The sequence below is a fragment of the Eurytemora carolleeae genome, unplaced genomic scaffold (genome assembly GCF_000591075.1).
Source record: "Eurytemora carolleeae unplaced genomic scaffold, Eaff_2.0 scaffold185, whole genome shotgun sequence".
In the NCBI taxonomy this organism is placed as follows: domain Eukaryota; kingdom Metazoa; phylum Arthropoda; class Copepoda; order Calanoida; family Temoridae; genus Eurytemora; species Eurytemora carolleeae.
In genome coordinates, this window is record NW_019396153.1 from 1 (window position 1) to 22,824 (window position 22,824).

The 22,824-nt window shown below is 33.0% G+C and overlaps 1 protein-coding gene across 2 annotated transcripts; it reads right to left on the minus strand.

Annotated features, from left to right (window-relative positions):
- Positions 1-4,359: 4,359 nt before the first annotated feature.
- Positions 4,360-21,591, minus strand: LOC111696612 (uncharacterized). Of its 2 annotated transcripts, XM_023466260.1 has the most exons (22): positions 21,435-21,590; positions 20,770-20,818; positions 19,840-20,095; positions 19,395-19,525; positions 16,876-17,184; positions 16,413-16,494; positions 15,120-15,198; positions 13,797-14,265; positions 13,124-13,195; positions 11,550-11,618; positions 10,546-10,690; positions 10,027-10,118; positions 9,904-9,969; positions 9,427-9,552; positions 9,179-9,222; positions 8,960-9,000; positions 8,731-8,775; positions 7,931-8,050; positions 5,325-5,525; positions 5,078-5,235; positions 4,750-4,799; positions 4,360-4,680 (listed from the first exon to the last, which is right to left on the minus strand). In XM_023466260.1, exons 2-22 carry the CDS (start codon positions 20,799-20,801, stop codon positions 4,550-4,552), a joined length of 2,718 nt encoding a protein of 905 aa, XP_023322028.1. In that variant the 5' UTR covers positions 20,802-20,818; positions 21,435-21,590; the 3' UTR covers positions 4,360-4,549. The 2 variants fall into 2 exon arrangements, with proteins under 2 accessions (XP_023322028.1, XP_023322029.1); XM_023466261.1 differs by lacking the exons at positions 4,360-4,680; positions 4,750-4,799; positions 5,078-5,235; positions 5,325-5,525 and adding an exon at positions 5,553-5,815 and having other exon boundaries at positions 21,435-21,591.
- Positions 21,592-22,824: the final 1,233 nt, after the last annotated feature.

Below are 22,824 nucleotides of genomic sequence, written 5' to 3' on the forward strand. Positions count from 1 at the left end.
AAACAGCAGAAACTGGGGTTGGGACATATGGAGGGGTGCTTGAAGAAAGGGATGGGGAGAGGAATGCTCAAATATTTTAATGGTTTTTGCTCATATTACATATATTTGGTGAAATTTGATATTTTTTTCCAAAAACAGAGGGTCTGAGGAGGTCGGCCCGGCGTCTAAGACTAGGTTTCAGACTCTAAGATTCTACCCGGGTATGTGTGTAACACTAACCAAAGACTTAAAGAGTCTTTGGTATCATGCTAGATTCAACTATTTCCGCTGTAAATAAAATATTTAAATTCTGATGAATTTAGGATTTTTCAAATTACTCCTTCAAAAACAGATTTAAAATCTCCCGATCTAAATCTTAGGTGATCTGGCAGCACTTCAAAGTCGGCTTATCTCAATAGATAATGTATGATTTTCATAACTGTTTATATCAGGGTGTATGTATCGTGTGTACTGTATAACAAGAGAAAAGATTTTATGTTGTGAAAATAATTGTAAAGAACAAGGATGGAGACTGAATTTGTACAAAACATTGAAAATAAAACGCATAAAAAAGTAATAACAAAATTTAAGTATACGCACAAAAGTGTTCAATGATGTTGCAGTCCGAACTAAAGGGCTTGTACATATTTTTCCTAAAGTTTTTACGATCAAGTTCAGAATTTCTAAACATTGTAATTGTACAATTGTAACAAAAGCTAAAGACATAAATTCGTCGAATTAAGAAAGCCAAAAACATTTTATATAATTACAATTTAAATCCTATTTAAAAACCATTGAAATTAGAAACAATATCTCCAAAAAGATTTGAGATGTATGATCCAAAAATACAAAATAATTATTTATAAAATGAAAAATATTTAAAGACTCACATTTCATTTTCAATATTCCTTGATTTCCACTTTAGTTTTCTTGGCCAAAAAAAATACAATTTTGGTTATTTTAATTTTTTGAAAAAAATAATTTTGAAAATGAACAAAGAAAAACAGAAAATGGAATGAAAAATGAAAAATATTTTTTATTCATAATTCATTTTCAATATTCTTTGATTTCTTCTTTAGGTTTTTTGTTGCCAAAATACAATTTTGTTTATTTTGATTATTTGAAAATTATTTAAGATGAACCAACAAAAACAGAATAAATATTTTTAAAATAAATATTTTTAAAATAAAAATTATTTTATGATTTATATTTCATTCTAAATATTTCATAATTTCATCTTTATTTTTGTCGCTAAAATACGCTTATTTTGATTATTTGAAAATAATTTTGAAAAACATCCAAAAAACAAACAATATGAAATGAAAACCGAAAAAAATTTAACGATTCATATTTCATTTCTTCGGTATTTTTTCCACCAAAATACAATTTTGTTTATTTTGATTATTTTAATCCTTGAGTATAGTTTCTCCAATTAAAACTGTCAATGAATTTATCTATTGCTTTAAATAAATCTAAAGTGCTGCTAAATTATTCACAATGAAAGTTCTGAAGCTGTATTTTATTTATATATTTATATATATATATATATACACATTACACAAGCAGGTGGACCCCAAGAAATGTGTTCAGGGGGTTTACTACCAGATTTTACTTGCTAAATTCAAGATTTTGTGTGGCAACATGTTAACAATATAATGAATAATATAATAACTATATCTAATATAAGATAATTAGCAGTTAAAGATATAAAATACATATTTATCAAATATTGTTTTGTTAACTGAAAAATATTCAAGATTGCTCTGACTGAATTATGATTTTAAGCTAAATTCAGATTATTATAGTAGAGCTTTACAGTGTCTATTTTGGGTGCTTCGCTGTTTTATTGTATGTCCGACCATATCCTAGGAACCCCCTGACCGATTTGTCTAAAATTATTATCGGAGAACTTTGAAAATATTCTTAGTTTGATTTCATAAATAATAAATAATATATTATTAAATTTATCTATTAATGTTAAAAACTGTAAATATTTTGGTATATTTTTGTCCAATTTTAGGGCAGAAGTAAAATATTTATTTTTTTGCTTTTATCATTAAATGTCAAATTGTCAATATTTAATTTTCGTGATCTGCATCTTGTTATAACTGACAAACTTTCTGCTTTAACTTACAAAAAGGAAATGTAGTAACGCAATTCAATATTCATCAAATGCACAATATGTAAAATAAAATTTATACAAGACGACATTTTTAGGAGGCTATATGTAAAATAAAATTTATACAAGACGACATTTATAGGAGGCTATATGTAAAATACTTTTTTTAACTAATCGAGTCAACGAAATATTAGTTTTATGATTTTTTGAGTTTAAGTAAATTTATAGACAGGAATTAAGTCCTTGCCACAATCTCTGATTTTATAATCCCTATATCTTTGCAAAAGTCTGCCAAATTATCTCACTATTTCTAGAAATAAGAGATTTGTCTGCAAATATCAAGGGCGTACACAGAAATAAATCAAGGGGGGCCAAACATTTTTTCTACCCCCCCCCCCTCGAGAAGCTCCTAGGGGGAAGGGAGGGGGGGGGGGAAATTTTAACTGTAACTTCAAAACATTTGGCTTCATATCAGGCATACGTTTTTACGGGTTATACATTTTACGAAATTGTCTGTCATTGAAAATTTGTATCCATTCTTTTGTATTGTAATTCTTTACAACTTCAGAGCCGATATATTTTTTGAAGTTTGAACTGTAAATTCAGAACATAAATTACAATTAATCTGAAAACAAAAACGCTAAGCATTTCATGAAGTTAAAGAAGTTACCTTTATAGAATAAACACCCTTTTTGAAACTAGTGTTTAAATGGAGATTCGAGTTACTTAAAATTTCGTCAATTCCTCTAAAAAAAAAAATTTCTCACATTTTTTATTTTATCTTTTATTTTTTTTTAGTTTGATTTAAGTCTGGCTTAACATTAATATCGATTATTTTTAGCTCTTTATCAAATTCTTTGGTGTATATATATATAGGGGTAAAGAATGTAATTCATGACTCAAATTTAAATTGTTTATTATAAATATTTGTATTACATAATGACCCCGACTATTAGACAATTAGACATCTTTTACTCGGTTTAATATTGATGAATTCAGGTCTCCAGGGTCTCCAGGATCATGTTTCTTAAGCAATATCATGAAGCTGATTCTTTTCCGACTTCATCTTCTATAGACCACAGATTTTAGATTGGATTGAGGTCCGGGAGTTAGAAAGTTAACCTGGTGATCCTGGCGATCCTGGTTCTAATGTTCCTGTTCTCCTTTTCCAGACCTATACTTAGACTACAGGGATAATCAGAAAACTCTGAAATATGAAGATGACTTTTCAATCAAATTATGACTTTGAAAAACTCAATGAGCATTTGAAATAGCAATTGTTGCCGTGTAAACAGACAAATTTAGCTAAACTTGTGATTTAATAATTGTAAAGTATTAATGTTATATGATGAAGTTCTAGTCTAGCTGTTACTAGTAAAATAAGCTCACATCACATCGTTAAATAATTTCGGACGATATTTTATCGTATTCGTCGACAGCGAAAAAAAGTTAAAAATGTGTTTTTTGCTTTATAATGTAAAGATTGGAGATCACGGTTTGTCTGATGTTTTTGTAAGATCTTATTTTTAGCCAAAGAAAGTTCTTGCCAAAAACTTTACTAGACCTTATATCTTCGCAACCTGATTGTGTAAACCTTGATATTTCAAAGTTAGAGTATTTTATCCAGAAGAACGGAAAACTTGGATTGGATACCCTTAATACCGATCGCTTAGTCTGAATATCCGCTGTGGACACTTCTTATTTCTTATTGTGAGCTTCCCAGGGTACATTTGTTACATAAAACGTGATGGGCTGAATTCACTTCAGGTATTCCAGACTGGACAGTACGACTAAATTCATATATAGTATATGCTGTACCGGCTCGGACCATGCAACTTTTAGAGTGGCGTGTTATGCTTAATCTGCTCTTTTCCCCTCTTTTTTGATATCTCTACCGGATATCTCTACCGGATATCTCTACAAGATATCTCTACCGGATATCTCTACCGGATATCTCTACCAGATATCTCTACCGGATATCTCTACCGGATATCTCTACCAGATATCTCTACCGGATATCTCTACCGGATATCTCTACCAGATATCTCTACCAGATATCTCTACTGGATAGCTCTACCGGATATCTCTATCGGATATCTCTACCGTATATCTCTACCAGATATCTCTACCGGATATCTCTACCGGATATCTCTACCAGATATCTCTACCGGATATCTCTAACGAATATCTCTAACGGATATCTCTACCAGATATCTCTACAGGATATCTCTATGCCTGCCATTCTATATATCATGGTAACATTTAACAACAAATTGAATATTTATTTGAGATCAGATAAGAGAAGAACAATTCTTCTAATATTTAAAGCTATGTAAAAGGTTCCGGGGGAGTATTTTTTTTGTTTAATTACAAAGTGAAAATAGATTAAAGAAATTTTCAACTTTTGGATTTTTTTTTTGATTTCAGAAGAAGCTGTTGTCTTTGCTCAGGTTAATTAATTGATTTAGGAAGAAGCGGGAGCATTATGTTAGAATCTTCTCTTTTAAAAATAAGGGAAGCGTTTTCTTCTCGTAGTTGGGGAAATATTTCATCAACTTCAGTTCCAGGATTCAACTTCTCTTCTAAACAACAATTTTTATATTTTTTGTAAGAACTTGATAAATGTCGTCCTCGTTTAATTAAGATTTTACCTTTGCCTTCGTGGATAAGAAAGAGAGAGTATGAATTTGAGGACTCTAATCTGAAGAAAAAAAAACATTTTTAAGGGACCTTCGTTGTAATTTTAAGTGACCCTCCATTTGAAAAGAGGGGCTTGCATAATTCACATCTCTTATCAATAATGTTGAAGATACAGTAGTTTTCCTAGCTTGAATAAAGTGTTTAATTCTGAAAATTGTCTGCAAAGTTTTGTAGCAGTATAGTTAAAAACATTCGATATCCTATTTTTGAAAATACAAACATTTTAAGGCACGTTGTGAATCAGATATTTAACTCTATGAATTAAGTCTTATAAAATACCTAAATATAAAAGAGGCACAGCTGATTAAAGATTTGATTGTCATGCCCGGGAAAACTGGAAGATGTCTGGAAGTCAGCTGATCACCACTCTTCTCATTTCCGGGACTTCTCATATGTTTGTCACGTGGTACAGAGACAGGAATACTGATAATACAGGCCTAAACAGACATATTTCACATGGTTACAGTGTAAACCATAATTATTTCTTTATTTTAAAACCCGAGAGAAGAGTTTGATTTCTGAATACCTGTGAATTTGGGAGTACTTGGCTTGAGAGAAGGTTTAACGAGGTTTCCAGGAGACATGTGTAGTATTCTCCTTCTCCTTGTATTAAGGAGGGGGAGATTAGGGCCTGCAGGTACTCCAGCTCCATCTTTACCTCCTTACAGGAGTTCAATAGCTCACAAGAGATCAGGAGACAGCAGTCATATACAGATACACGGCCAGCCTAGAGTACAATATAGATACACGGCCAGCCTAGAGTACAATAAAGATACACGGCCAGCCTAGAGTACAATACAGATACACGGCCAGCCTAGAGTACAATACAGATACACGGCCAGCCTAGAGTACAATACAGATACACGGCCAGCCTAGAGTACAATACACATACACGGCCAGCCTAGAGTACAATACAGATACACGGCCAGCCTAGAGTACAATACAGATACACGGCCAGCCTAGAGTACAATACACATACACGGCCAGCCTAGAGTACAATACAGATACACGGCCAGCCTAGAGTACAATATAATTACAAATACAGCCTAAGTACAATACAATAGAATAGAATAGATGTCAAAGTCTACTACAGTCAACGAGTCAATATGTATTTGTAAGTTCAATTAATGCATTACTGAAAATAATTTGATTATTTGAGTGCTGACTAATTATCTACTTGTAAATGCACAATGAATGTATATTTAGTTGAGATTTCAATATGCATAATTTTTTTTAACAAAATCGATCAAACAAAATTATCAAACATTATATTTTCAATTGGCTCATAACAAATTTGTGTTTTACTTTAAGCTGAACCATCATACATTATTATTTTGTATTTTATGTTTGAAATTAAATACTATAACTATAACAATAAAGATACAATACCGGCTATAGGATACAATACAGATACACTACCAGCCTATAGTATACAATACAGATTCATTACCAGCCTAGGATACAATACAGGTTCATTACCAGCCTATAGGATAAAATACAGATACATTACCAGCCTAGGATAAAATACAGGTTCACTACCAGCCTATAGGATAAAATACAGATACATTGCCAGCCTAGGATACAATACAGGTTCACTACCAGCCTATAGGATACAATACAGATACATTGCCAGCCTAGGTTACAATACAGATACACTACCAGCCTTTAGGATACAATACAGGTTCATTACCAGCCTATAGGATAAAATACAGATACATTACCAGCCTAGGATACAATACAGGTTCACTACCAGCCTATAGGATAAAATACAGATACATTGCCAGCCTATAGGATACAATACAGATACATTACCAGCCTATAGGATACAATACCGATACATTGCCAGCCCAGGATACAATACAGATACATTGCCAGCCTAGGATACAATACAGATACATTGCCAGCCTAGGATACAATACAGGTTCACTACCAGCCTATAGGATAAAATACAGATACATTACCAGCCTATAGGATACAATACCGATACATTGCCAGCCCAGGATACAATACAGATACATTGCCAGCCTAGGATAAAAGTAAGATACATTGCCAGCCTAGTATACAATACAGATACACTATCATACATATACTTTACAATACAGATACTTTACCAGCCAATAGGATACAGTGTCAGATATAATGCAAATATATTACAGTTACAGCTAAGTTAAAAAAGTCTTAATAATGACGCGAAAAAATGCAATAATATTTTTTCTTTAAAATATTTCAAATCTAGATTCTCTATAAAAATTTAGTTGATATTTTTTGTAAATACAGTTTTATAAAAAAGGAAATGGAAGAACTCAAACTACTTCCGCTATGTTATTCTAACAAAAAACTACAGAACTAATAAATTAATATGTAAATTGAATTTTTGACGTTTTGACTGAATTTTTAATTTCTGAAATGTTCTTGAAAAGTTGAAGGTTCAGTTCGAAGATAAGTTGAAGGTGAGAGATTAATCTTGTTCAGGTCTGGGTTCAGGAGAGCAAATAATAATTTCTTAGCAATATTTATCTCTATTTTTGTTCAACTGTAAGAACACAGTTTTCTGATTTTCAAGTATACATACTTTGAATATGTAGGAAAGAGAATCCCTTACTTCAAACTCTATTTTACAAATCCCTTTAACAAGCTGTAGTCTGCTGGTATAACCCTTTATAAACTAATTATGCAGTCACAGTTTGAAATATTAACCCTATAAAGGCTGGGGGGTCTGAATCTATGTATAGCCTGGGGAGGGGGCGTTTGGGGCCCCCCGCTAGAAAAAGATTATAGAGAATAGGTATAGGAGTGAAATGCATCTTCATAGCCCAATTTTTCATGGCCAGCTCAAAGAAGCAAAATTAGACCGATAACTTTAATAGTTTGGGTGCTAGGGATGGTGGAAAAAATGCCTAAAAAAGGGTTTAAAAAAAGAAAAACTACAGCGGGGGGCGCCGAACGCCCCCCCCCCAGCCTGTTTAGGGTTACATGTATACAACATCATGTTGCAAAGGTACTAGTATTAGAAAAATATTTTCTAAAAACATTTCAGAAAAAAATGTTAAATATGACGAATATTGAATGATATAGACATATTACCCAAAGAAACTCTAGGAATTATTAGCAACGTTTTTGCTATTACCCTACCTGGAGTAAAATCTGGTGAACCAGGTTCAGGATTAGGTTCAACTTCTCCGGAGGAGAATATCCAGAGCACAAGGAAACCAGGATACGGTCTACTTCAGCCCTACTACTCTCGGAGGTACCCTGAGTAAAACAAGATTATTTTGAGTGGATTTCTGACGCCCAAAATCAATGTTCACTTAATTTCCTCGAGATTAACCAACTTTCAAGTAAACTGCTGTTTACAACATAAATCCTAATAGGAAATCCCGTGTACAAGGGTAGGAACTTGTCTTGTCATTGGATATCCGTAAAATTAAAATTATGATTTATTTTAAATACCGAGGGAGTGACAGCAATTATCAAAAATGTCAAAAATAGGAATTTCCCAAATGCCTGGGTATGTGGGAAATTTCCCAAATGCCTAGGTATGTGTGAAATTTCTCAAGTACCCAGGCATTTGAGAAATTTTCAAAATCTTAAAAATATACCACCCTCAAATACCTGTAGGAATTTGGGGAATTTCCCAAATGCCTGGGTATCTGGGAAATTTCCCAAATGCCTAGGTTTTTGGGAAATTTCCTATTTAGAAAAAAATGTAAATGCTGTCGTGTCATGTAAATACCCCCATAAACGTTTTTCCAAACACTTGTAAAAAATGTAGAAGTGATAAACGGTAAACCGGATGGGAAAAGATTAGATTATTGTCTACTGAAAATGTATAATTTGTATTTGTAATAAGTGCTTTCTAGCAAATCATTATTAACCACAAACAAATTACAAAAATGTAAATTAAAATATTTAAAAAATTACAAACTGCCTACCTGTAATTTCCTTCGTTTTTCTGTAAGTAATTCCATGCTCTTTTTCTTCAAAATCAGACAAATATTATAAACTTTTAAAGGTGTTTTCTCAAAAAGTTCTCATTAATATTCAATACTCGGTATATAGATTTTGGATACCAATTGATTTATAGTTTTTTTTTTAATTTAAAACTAACACTTATTCACTAAGGAAGTTTGATCTTTTAAAAAAGAATATTTATTTTGATTCCTTGAATTTTTCTCCACTTTCCTCTAAATCATCAAAATATCCTAAACATATGATCCTTTACATCCATACACGTCAAATTTAGACATATTTTATAATTTGCTAAATTAATGATTCGTCTGAAAATTTCTTAATCAATTTTTGACAATTTTCTGGAACCGACGGGGGGGGGGGGGNATTTTTAAAGAGCAATTAAAAAAAAAAGATTTTAAATATGTTTACTTGTTCTGGTGTACTTGGTTTGGATGAGATCACGTAAATGAGACCTAAAAAAATAATGAAACAGTTATATTATGCATTTTCAAAACTTCTAATTTGAAATGAAGAACAGGAATTCTAGATCTGGCAAAAATTGATGTCCTATTGTACATAAAAATGTACAAAAAGCGTTTTTTCATATTTCTAAAGGTGGTTTATATTGAAAAAAACAGATTCTTGAAATTTATTGATTAATTGATAAACTAACTGACCTGAGTGGTTTAATGATAAGTAAATGCATAGTATCCTCTAGTATTGTATCCATATTCAGATATTCATTTGCTTTTAGTCTCACCCTCTGCAGGTCAACCAGTTGCTTGATCTCACCCTCACCAGTCCTTAATACATATATAAGTATCACCATCACCCGTCCTTAATACAGGTATATTAGTATCACCCTCACCCGTCCTTATAATACAGGTATATTAGTATCACCCTCACCCGTCATTAATACAGGTATATTAGTACAAAGTTCACCCGATATTTATAAAGTATTTAAGTATTATCCTCGCCATCTTTATCCCTTTATACATGTTATTGTTAACTCTAATTCTCTTTTTCTATCTTTATGTTTGATTATCATCATCACTCTCAACCTCTTTGTATTTTTTTTTCATGGTTTTATCGACAACCTATATAGTATACATAAAAATAGATTTTGTTCTTCGATTCTAACCCCGTTTTGTTACCTTAAAAGATAGTTTTTACATCCATTCATAAACTGACGAACATTGCTCATCACACGAACTGGATCTCTGCAAAAATAAAAAGCTGAATAATTGCCTTAAAATAAAATAAAAGAATAAATTTACCTGAGTTTAGTGCTAAGAGTACAGCTGATGAAAACTCGGATACATTGTCCTAACAGGGAGCAGGGGGATCCACTACTCAGCAGGATATATTCCTAGATACAGGGATAGTAGGGATAGCAGGGATACCAGGGATACCAGGGATACCAGGGATACCAGGGATACTAGGGATACCAGGGATACCAGGGATACCAGAGATACCAGGGATGCCAGGGATACCAGGGATGCCAGGGATACCAGGGATACTAGGGATACCAGGGATACCTGGGATACCAGGGATGCCAGGGATGCCAGGGATGCCAGGGATACCAGGGATGCCAGGGATACCAGGGATACCAGGGATACCAGGGATACCAGGGATACCAGGGATACCAGGGATACCAGGGATATAAAGACACCAGGGATTCCAAGGATACCAGGGATACCAGGGATACCAGGGATACCAGGGATACCAGGGATACCAGGGATAGCGAAATAAGAATACAATAAAAAATTCGAAAAAAAAGTTGGTTTTTAACAAACCTGTATTATGATATGATTATCTGGTTTTTCGGCCTGCTTGGTTTTGGTTGGCATCGGTACAACATCCTCCTTGCTAGTACCGTAGGTAGAGTGTACAGCATGTACAGTATGTTTTCCGTGGATTTTATATCTACTGCTTGTACCACTATTTAGAGACAAAACATTAAAAATTGTACTACAGCTCAAGTTTTGTGTTACTTGTTCCTGAAACTGTATTTGTTCAGATAAGGATCATTTAAAAACTTCTTAAGAAATAATTACGTTAGCTAATCTGCTTTGACAGTATTCAAGGAACTAAACAAAAGTTTTTCTTATTATTGGATTGAAACCATAGAGAATAGAATATATAGAGAGGAATTAAAAGAATCTCTCGGTATGAATTTTGTCAGTCCCTTTCAGCCTGAAAGGGAGTTCAAAGTGTACAAATCATGTAAATGTTCACAAATTATATGCAGTAGAGTACATTAATACAGTACGTTCCCTAGACTATCCATTTCAATTTCAATTTTTTAAACTGTTAAATAAACTTTATAATGAATTAGGTGAATAAAAACATCATTTGATTTATAGTTATAACGGAAAATCATCGTTTGTAAAGTGGAAGGCATAGAGTCTATGAGAAATGATCATTGGTCAATTATGAAACCAGCCTATTTCATAATTTGGTTTTCTTTTAACAATAATTTTAGATTTTCTATAAAATGATATTCCAGGGCCCAACAGGTTATATAGCATAAATATGTGAAGTACACCTGCAGTATGGAAACAGTACAACAAAATGGCCGTTTTACACTTTTTTCCATTAAATTCCTCTCTATATATTCTATTCTCTATGATTGAAACTGCCCTTGTTTATCGGACATTTAATGCTACTGATGATGTCTCAAGATTATTAGGACTCAATGCACCTTACTCTTTGTAGATTTTTATCAAAAGCATTTTCTTGCCGTGGGGGGGGGGGGGGCAGAAAACTATCTAATTTGTAATGTTCTTTTAATGTTTGCCTTGTGTGTTTGCTACTTGTTAAACTTGAATCGTATTCTGTGTCATACAGACTATCATCTTGATGCAACCTGTAGAAAAGGAATTGAGTTTTTGCAACAAACTTATATTTTCTAACCCCAATATCTTTGCAACCTGATGGTGTAAACCTTTGATATTTCAAACTTAGACTATTTCATCTACCAGAATTAATAGTTTGAAATATCAAAGGTCTAGGAAAACAGGTTGCTAAGTTATAGGAATAGGAAAATCTGAGTTTGTGGCAAAAACTCAGTTCCTTTACATATTTTAAAGATCAATCTAAACTTTTTTACTTTATCATTCCTGCAGAATATTTCAAAATATTAGCGTATTTTAAATTTGATTCTCTAATTATTTTTTTTGCCTAAAAGAATACAAATGTTAGATTTTAAACCTGCAATTCTCGATCTTATACTCTTAAGGGTTTTATATATGATTTCATAGAAATCATATCAAAAAGCTTGGCATATGTAGTTCCCCTAGCTCTACTTTGCTAATTTTTCTATATTTTCTATTTATTTATCTCGACAAGTGTCCGACATTTTTAGTCTTTTAGTCTTTTAATTTGTTTAGTTTTGTTTATGTTGTGAACAGTTTCAAGCTTTGCCAGCTTAACTTTTATCCTTTCATCTCTAGGCTTTAAATTCTCAGTTTTTTTCTTTTCAGAGTTTTTGCTAATTTTCAAATATGTCTCTGGCTTTCTACAGAATCTGAAATGATATGTTTTTACCTAATCCTATGTGATGACCAGACAGGTAAAAAGCCAGAGACTGCGGTTAGCATAGCGTAGGGAGGGAGAGGGGGGCCTGGGGAGGGAGAGAGTTTTTTTTAAATGGGAGCAAAATAAATAGTTGATGAAAGTATAAAAAAGCGAAGTCGGAAACAATTACATAATGACTTAATATGTAATTTTCCTAAATATATATGTATTTTTATTTTAAAAAGTATCCAAAACTGCCCCTCTAAAAGGGGCGGGGTCGGACTGCATATATATGTTAAAATATCCCCAAGAAAAGAGAAAATTAATGTCCTCAAAATCCTCAGATATCTTAAGTGATGAATTTATCTAAAATTCAGCTGTTCAAATTAAACCCAACCTAATTTCATCCATCTTTTAAATTTGTTATAAAATAGCAAATCTTCTAAAATTAACGATGCATTAGCTTTCTTTCTCACAATCTGTCTATCTGTCTATTAGCTTCTTATCTCACAATCTGTCTATTAGCTACCTACCTCACAATCTGTCTATCTGTCTATTAATAGTTTCCTATCTCACAATCTGTCTATCTGTCTATTAGCTTCCTATCTCACAATATGTCCATCTGTCTATTAGCTTCCTACCTAACAATCTGTCCATCTGTCTATAAGCTTCCTACCACACAATCTTTCTATCTGGCTATTAGCTTTCTACCTTTCAGTCTGTCAATTAGCTTCCTACCTCACAATCGTACTTTTAGATTCCTGGCGCACAATCTGTCTCTCTGTCTACTAGCTTTCTGTTTATTAGCATGTTTTTTTGTGACACCCTGTCTTTATAAAAAAAGTGTTGATTAACCTGTTGTTAGATGAATTTTGTTTGTTCAAGTTAGCCTTCTCCTCTATCTGTAGAGTATACTCCCTCTCAGAACTATATAAGGTTAATATCTGTAGAGTATACTCCCTCTCAGAACTATACAAGATTAATATCTGTAGAGTATACTCCCTCTCAGAACTATGCAAGATTAATATCTGTAGAGTATACTCCTTCTCAGAACTATGCAAGATTAATATCTGTAGAGTATACTCCTTCTCAGAACTATACAAGATTAATATCTGTAGAGTATACTCCTTCTCAGAACTATATATGATTAATATCTGTAGAGTATACTCCCCTCAGAACTATACAAGATTAATATCTGTAGAGTATACTCCTTCTCAGAACTATACAAGATTAATATCTGTATAGTATACTCCTTCAAGATTAATATCTGTAGAGTATACTCCCTCTCAGAACTATACAAGATTAATATCTGTATAGTATACTCCCTCTCAGAACTATACAAGATTAATATCTTATGGTAACATCCATTAAAAAGCCACAAAGTAATTATAGAAGAAAAAATTAAAGAATAAGTAACATAAAACATGAATGAGTAATTATAAAACGATGAATGAGTAACTATAAAAGGATGAATGAGTAATTATAAAACGATGAATGAGTAACTATAAATGTGATGAGTAAAGAATACCTGAGTGAATTAATTTTCTTCCAGCTCTCTGATGAACTATCACTTTCATCTGAGCTTCTAACCTCCATGACCTTCATGACCTCCGAGACCTCCATGACCTCCTTGACCTCCCCAGTCTCCCTAACCTCCCTTACTTCTTTCCGACTATTTTGAAACTTGTCCATCAGGAAATGATGTTTGAGAATACTTTCTTTTCTCAACTTTTTAACATTTTTATCTGTTTTCTGAATTTCCGCTGGAGGGATGGACTCCCGATGTATATTAGCGTTTCTTTGTGCTTCTAATTTTTTAAGAGAGGTATTCTTGTCTACTTCGAAATTTTGACCAGGGACGCTAATTTTCTCATCAGAATCGGGAACAGAGATACGCTTTTTTTCGTCAAGATTTTGAAGAAGGGTGGTTCTTAATTCCTCTATATTCCGTACAGGGGTCTCCCTGGGTTGGCTGGACCTGGATTCTAGATCTTGTCCTGGAAATAAATAAAAGATAAGTTTATTCAAAGGTTTCTTCTTCTTCTTTTTATTTGTAAAATTTCAGATAAGCAAAAATCTATGTAATCGAAAAATTGAGAATTTTATGAAAAAGAATAAGGAAGTAAATTTAGTTCACTTGATTTGGACGCTATAAAAGGGTATGTGTATTACCAAGGAAAAATTTCTTAATATGAGAAATTATCTATTTTAGTAGTAATATGGACTTTAAAAGGATTTTAAAAGTCGTCATTCAAATTATTCAAATCATTTAAATTATTCAAATCATTTAAATTATTCAAATCATTTAAATTATTCAAATCATTTAAATTATTCAAACCATTTAAATTATTCAAACCATTTAATTTATTCAAATCATTTGAATTATTCAAACAATTAAAATATTCAAATCATTAAAATTATTCAAATCATTAAAATTATTCAAATCATTAAAATTATTCAAATCATTTAAATTATTCAAACCATTTAATTTATTCAAATCATTTAAATTATTCAAACAATTAAAATATTCAAATCATTTAAATTATTCAAATCATTAAGATCATTCAAATTATTTGGAAAAACATTTTCCAATACATTTTTCTAATTGTATAATTTTATGAAATCATAAAAACTGGTGTATTTGAATTGTGTTGAAGCAATGAATAGAGTTTAATAATAATATTATCAGAACGGATAAAATGAGAAATATGAGATGCTTTGTAAAATTATAGAATTAAGACAAATACCACAGAGTTTGTCAAATACTAGACCCTGGACTCTTGTCTATACATATGTATTATGGATTTAAAAAGTTCCAAAGTGCCAGATACTTATTTATAGATTTGATTACCTAGAAACTCCCAGCTTGATGAATCAACTTGCCACACATCCTTACTTGTCTTTCTCTTCGGTTCCTTCAATACCTTCAACTGGATAAAGGAAGATGGATTTCATATTATCAAAAATGTTTTATAGGATTCAACAGTTTTTCTTATCATTATGTGGTACTTCTCTTATTACTATACAAACTAAGGAAGTTACCTAGAGGGACTCCTCTCTCTTAGTATACCAACCAAGGAAGTTACCTAAAGGGACTACTCTCTCTTGATATACCAACCAAGGAAGTTACCTAGAGGGACTACTCTCTCTTGATATACCAACCAAGGAAGTTACCTAGAGGGACTCCCCTCTTTTGATATAAAAACTGAGGAAGTTACTTACAGAGACTCCTCTCTCTTAATATACCAACCAAGGAAGTTACCTAGAGGGACTCCTGTCTCTCTTTATATACCAACCAAGGAAGTTACCTAGAGGGACTCCTCTCTCTTGATATACCAACCAAGGAAGTTACCTAGAGGGACTACTCTCTCTTGATATACCAACCAAGGAAGTTACCTAGAGGGACTACTCTATCTTGATATACAAACTGAGGAAGTTACTTAGAGCGACTCCTCTCTCTTAATATACCAACCAAGGAAGTTACCTAGAGGGACTACTCTCTCTTAATATACCAACCAAGGAATTTACCTAGAGGGACTCCTGTCTCTTGATATACCAACCAAGGAAGTTACCTAGAGGGAATCATCTCTCTTGATATACCAACCAAGGAAGTTACCTAGAGGGACTACTCTCTCTTGATATACAAACTGAGGAAGTTACTTAGAGAGACTCCTCTCTCTTAATATACCAACCAAGGAAGTTACCTAGAAGGATTCCTCTCTCTTGATATACCACCCAAGGAAGTTACCTAGAGGGACTACTCTCTCTGAATATACCAACCAAGGAATTTACCTAGAGGGACTCCTGTCTCTTAATATACCAACCAAGGAAGTTACCTAGAAGGACTCCTCTCTCTTGATATACCACCCAAGGAAGTTGCCTAGAGGGAATCATCTCTCTTGATATACCAACCAAGGAAGTTACCTAAAGGGACTACTCTCTCTTGATATACAAACTGAGGAAGCTACTTAGAGGGACTCCTCTCTCTTAATATACCAACCAAGGAAGTTACCTAGAGGGAATCATCTCTCTTGATATACCAACCAAGGAAGTTACCTAGAGGGACTCCTGTCTCTTGATATACCAACCAAGGAAGTTACCTACATGGACTCCTCTCTCTTGATTTACCAACCAAGGAAGTTACCTTGAGAGACTCCTCGCGTTTAATATATCGTCCAAGGAAGTTACTGAGTCTTCTTTCCTCAGGGTTTGGTTCAATTCCATATCTGAGGATGAGCATAATTATTATAAGAAAACTTTTCCAGCGTTTTAGAAGAAATTAAAACAATGAAAAAAACTAAAAAATATAGGGTTTAATCTTATCATTATTTAATTTCACCTAATGATGGGGTTTAAATGCTAGAAATCTGACTATAAAGGATATTTATTAGAAATGATAAATATGAATACAACATAAAATAATGAAATATACAGTTTAAAAAAGAAATGTTTAAGATCAGATAAATTGCAAAGAACAATATTGTGTAAATATCCCCAGATATGTATATTGTAAATATCCCAAGATATGTTGTAAGTAAAATTAGAACAATTTTGTGTAAATATCCCAAGATATGTATATTGTAAGTAAAATTAGAACTGATATATACCTGGCTGATTGGCTTCGAAACACAGGTTTCCCCACCCTACCCTGCCCTTCTGTCAATTCCCCCTCTCTGCAAGTATTTTCCCCCTCCTGTTTCCCCTCACGGCCTGCCACTTCAGTCTCACTGCGCCCCTCCCCCTCTCCAGGGTTGGGTGAGGAGGAGATTTCTGTGAGACTAGTGGACAAATGTTTTTTTATACTTTGTCCCCCTTGAGGTCTCTCCTCCCCTTCTACCCGAAGAACACCCCCTTGACGTCCCTCCTCCCCTTCTACCCGGAGAGCACCAGCTTGAAGCATGTCAAACCGTAATTCACTGAAACATTTCAAATGTGTTCTTTTTGCATATTCTTTGATGGACTCAATTTAAAGATGTGGAAATGTTGTGTTACCTTCTAAAGTATGTAAAGCATAATCTCTTAACAAAAGTTAAGCCAACCCCTACGTTTTTGTTACTAATAGAAAAGTAAAAATAAAAATCAATTATGATAATAGTCCTTAAAAAACATGTTAGGAATGCTTGATGCTTACAAGGAAACTATTTATAAATGACTTGAGAAAGGTGACATAAAAATATATGTTTGATTTTACTACAAAAGTGAGTCGCTTGAAATTACGATTCTGTTATTAATTAATTAAAGGTTAAAAGGTTAAAATAAAAGAATCTGGGGTAAGCCATGTAAAAGTGTAAACATAATAAATCCAGATGTTTGAAGCGAAACTGTTCCTAAGGTAAAAAAATGTTAAATTGTGTGAAACATGGCGAGAATTCCCATTAAAATGATTGTATTACTGTCCTTGCTTAGGGATGAAAGCAAAGTCAAGGTTAGGACTTAAAGACAAATAGAAGTAAAGAACATAGATAGATGAATAGATAAATATTTCGAAAGATGGATAGATAGATAGAAAAATAGAGAGATATTTCTAAAGATGGATAGATAGATAAATAGATAGATATTTCTAAAGATGGGTAGATAGATAGATAAATAGATAGATATTTCTAAAGATGGATAGATCGATAGAAAAATAGATAGATAGTTCTAAAGATGGGTAGATAGATAGAAAAATAGATAGATATTTCTAAAGATGGATAGATAGATAGAAAAATAGATAGATATTTCTAAATATGGATAGATAGATAGAAAAGTAGATAGATATTTCTAAAGATGGATAGATAGATAGAAAAATAGATAGATATTTCTAAAGATGGATAGATAGATGGAAAACTAGATAATTCAAATAAAAAATAACTAAACCTATTCAAGTAGAATAATTTGTAGACAGAAAATGTACCATGAGAAAAATTTAAATACAGATTTACAGAAAAAAAATATGCCTGAACTATAGATAAGCATGGAGACACTCTAACAGATAGCGAGACGTACAGTTTTACACAGATACTAAACCAGGGATAAAGGAATTGAGTCTTTGTCACAAACTCTGATTTCAAACCGCTATATCTTTGCAATCCAATGTCGAAGACCTTAGATATTTCCAGCTATGAATTGTTAGATCAAGTAGTTAGTTTTAAATATCAAAGGTTTACGCCATCAGGTTGCAAAGATATAGAGATTAGCAAGTGTGTTAGTGGCAAAGACTCAATTCCTTTCTTCAATCTACATATGGACAAACAGACAAACAATCAGATATTTGGATAGAAGTGAACAGGGGCGTATATACAGTGATAACCAGAAAATAGTAGAATAAGAAGATGACATTAAAGCAGTACTTCAGTGCATAAAGCAGTACTTTAGTGCATTTGATGTTGATACAAAGCAAATTGCTTTACAAGTAAGTTATTAAATCACTTATGAAGTGAAATGGGTCTGTTTACATTGCACAGTTGCTGTGTTTCATGCTCATTGGACTAGTTACAGTCATAGCTTGAGGTTAAAAGTCGACTTCCTATTCCAGAGTTTTCTGGTTATCACTGTAGTATACACGATAGTTTGAAACCCCCCCCCCCCACCCCTGTTTACCCCCCAGAAAGGGAAGCATGATTAGACGTGTAAACAGAAAGATAATTGTGTTTGTAAAAACTTGTAAAATACAGATAAAAACAAACAGAGAATTGCAAATACAGTATAGAAACAGGAATATGGCCGCAATTAAGAGAAACAAACATTCAAGATTGGTGAGAAAACTGTTCCTTGAAAACAAGGAAGACAAACATTAGGAAACTAAAAAACACTTATAGTACAATCCCCGTCTTATTGCAACCTAATAATAGTACAATCCCCGTCTTATTGCAACCTAATAATAGTACAATCCCCGTCTTATTGCAACCTAATAATAGTACAATCCCCGTCTTGTTGCAACCTAATAATAGTACAATCCCCGTCTGAAATATCAAAGGTCTGATACAACATGTTGCAAAGATACAAGGATTTCAGAGTTAGAATTTCATGTAAGTAATCAGTTCATTTAGTCAAACAGTAAAAAAAATTTAGGGGTAGTTCAGATTAAACGGGGGAACAAATACTACTTATAATTTTGAAAAGTAAAAAAAAATTGAGCACATTTTTCCTGAATCTTTTCTTCTCCTCTTGCTTAGGTTTAGGAAGATGAAGAGAGCGTCGGTAATTGTGTGTTGGTGTGGTGAGGTGTGTGTCTGCTAGGGGTGGGGGTCCGACATGGTTCAGTTCTACTACCCTTCTCTATATAAACATTGCTCATAATTTTTTATTATTTTTAAATTTTAAAAAAGACAAGTTTTTATTTCTCAAAATACGACCCTAAAGATAAAAAAAATTATCCTTGAACATCTATTTAGGTCTAATAAAAATAGAAGATACGGAGGAACATTTAAGATTGTTTTAAAAAAGAATTTTAAATTTCAATGTTTGAATAAAAATCTTTTGACATTTTTTCATTTCATTAGTTTGGCAAGCTTTTTTTACAAAGAAAAAAACTAGAAGTTTAAAAATCATTTTCTTTTCGCCCCGCAGACAAAAGAAAATATTTGCTTTACCTGTATTTGTTTGATCTGAGTGGACGGTGCAGCATTATTATCATCATTGTAATTACTATGGCTTTTTTCATTACAGGAATTTACTTCATTCATATTTTGTACTTGCTGTATTTGTTGTTGTGAGTGAGATTTCTGTCTTTTAATCATTAGTGATTGTTGTTGGATCAATTTTGGCTGTTGCAAGACTTGTTGTTGTTGTTGTTTGGGAAGCAAACTGTCTGAACTACAGTATACAAGGTCCATATATTCACTGAGCCTGTAAATAATATCAGTGAGAGTTGAGAACATTACAAAGGATTCCACCCTGGAAAGGAATTAGATAGAATTTCCTTCTTAAAAACTTCCTGTTTTTCTTTCTTCTCCCAGTCATTCTTCCCTTCCTTCTCCCCTTCCTTCTCCCTTTCCTTTTACCCTTTCTTCTCTCCTTCTTTCTCCCTTTCTCCTCTACTCTCCTCTTTTCTTCCTTCTATCATTCTCCCCTTTATTAGCCTCTTCCTTCTACCCTTTCTTATTTCTACCCTTCCTCCTACCATTCTCATCTTCATTATTGCCGCTTCCTTCTACCCTTTCTTACTTCTATCTTTCCTTCTACCATTCTCATCTTCATTATTGCCGCTTCCTTCTACCCTTTCTTATTTCTACCCTTCCGTCAACCATTCTCCTCTTCATTAGCCGTTTCTATCTACCCTTTCTTATTTCTACCCTTCCTTCTACCATTCTCCTCTTCATTAGCCGCTTCCTTCTTCACTTTCTTATTTCTACCCTTCCTTCTACCATACCTTCTTCCCTCTACCTTCTCCCCTTTGTCACGCATCAAAGTCGACTCAGTCATAGTAAATAATGCATTATTTTTTTTGCTGCCTTGATCTATGTTCTAAAGGTATGTTCTAGAATTATTCCTTTCTTGATATTTAATATATATATAGATACCTGAGATCGTCTTCTTGAAAACTATCTACCATAGTATCTGTGGCATTTTCTGTTAAAAAATCGAGATAAAGTTTTCAGAAGAAAGAGACTGAAACTTTTTAAGAACTTGTAAAAGAAATGACAAAAGAATTTTTAAATCAACTATTAATATTCGGAACTTTTAGAAAAAATTCAGCTGATAAAATCATTATGAACACTTTTTCAGCTCAGAGATATTACTGAAAGGTTAATTTCCAAGAGAACGATTTTTGGACCCCCCCCCCCCCTCCTATAAATTTTGTACATGGATATCATATGTAACACATGGATATATTTGGTCGTGTGGCCGCGGCGCTCGAACACCCCTAGCCTGTCCTAACCGCAGCGCTCGGCCCCTTAGTCTGTCCTAGATGCAGCGCTCGGCCCAGAAATTTTCTTAACCTAACCTACCCTAAAATAATACAAAATAAATAAAAATAATTTTGCTGAAAATTAGTGGTCATGTACAAAATTGATAAGAGGGGGAACGGGGGGCCTGGGGTTCCGGAGGGGATCCAAAAATCGTTCTCTAGGACAGACCCAATGAAACTTAAGTAAGATATTACTATAATCCTTTTATCAAGTGTTAATAATTCAATTCTTTAAATTTGAAAACATGTAATTTCTTTTATGTCTTGATTTTGTTCCTAAAATTTGCAAAGGATCTGCTAGATCTGAATCTGGACGTGGATCAAGTCGTGAATTTAGATCCTCTGAATCTGAATCCGAGAAATCGTAAAAATCAATATTATCTGCGGCATTAATGCTCTCTTCGCTACAGCTCTCTAAACATCAAATAGTTCAAAATCGACATGATTGATCGAAATGATATAATTCAGATTTCAGAAATTTCGAAAAATTCATTTTTTTTTAATTTATAAATTATATGTTCGTACACAATCTAGAATGTTTCCTAATTAAAAAAAAATTAAAGCAAAGAAAAGTGTTTATATTATGTTTAAAAGATGTATTGTAATATGTCGACCATGTAAGGATTTATTTTGTGTTTTTATTATGAAAAATATATTTTTTTTATTCTTTTCAAAAATCCCAAATATGATAAATAAGAAAGAAGATAAGCACTCTAAGTTATTTTCTTAGTCGAACAGAGATGGAATTTAAAGAATTTAAGCCGCGTTTTAAATCCTCCAAAACCCGGTTTAAATTAAGCGCCGGTTTAAATCTTGAAACATTTGATACAATTTTAAGTGGAACCAACCATATTTAAACCGCAGCTTAAATTTAAACCGCCGCTCAAATTCTTTAAATTCGGCCACTGTATTCTTTGATTGAGATCACTTAAAATATGATGAAATAAATGAAGAAATACAACGCCGGTTTCAATTTGAAAACCCCTAAAGATGAATTCTAATTTTTTGTATTTTTGAAGAAAAATTTTCTCTTACAAATCATCAGTGTTAAATTTTCTAAACTATTTCTGTAATCTATGTTTTAAAAGAACAGTCTGGAAAGTGTACATGTTGTGTACATGTTCGACATGTTGTGTGTGTGGCTAGCTCACAGAAAACACAGATAGAACAAAACTCGTCGATATTATAAAAATATCTATATTTATTGCTAACAACTTTGTACAGATGGAGTTGGTTTCGTTACCCTCTGCACCACCCCTCATGCATGGCGTGAGGCTCATTGAAAAGATTGTGTTCAAAAGGGTTGTTATCAACGAGGTTATTGTTATAGTTGTAATGCACAGAATATTCCGAAATTAAACTAGAACCACTCTTGTCCGATCTGTGTTATCTGTAGGTTGGACCTTCGGTTGTTTATCAATAAGTATTTAGTTAGTAAATGAGGCCAATAGATTATATCTACATATTGTAAATATGTGTTTAGACGGGTCTGTATTCACAAGACATACAAGGATGTAGGGGGTACAAGGAGGAGGGACTAGGGAAGGAATGGGGTGAATGAGGGAGCAAGGGTAAGAAGGGGTTAAATATGGTGTTAAGAAGGGTGGAGATACGTTTGACAATAGGGGAAGGCTATGAGAACAAAAAATAATTATAGAATTAAGAA

What these genes read in the sequence shown, in the direction of transcription:
- LOC111696612 (XM_023466260.1), bottom strand. Translation starts at nt 20,801, where the DNA reads ATGGTAGATAGTTTTCAAGAAGACGATCTCAG. An exon ending in ACAAGTAGCAAACACACAAG is followed by an intron (nt 10,691 to 11,549) that starts GCAAACATTAAA and finishes GTCTCTAAATAG; the next exon opens with TGGTACAAGCAGTAGATATA. An exon ending in TGTGCCTCTTTTATATTTAG is followed by an intron (nt 4,800 to 5,077) that starts GTATTTTATAAG and finishes TTTTTTCTTCAG; the next exon opens with ATTAGAGTCCTCAAATTCAT.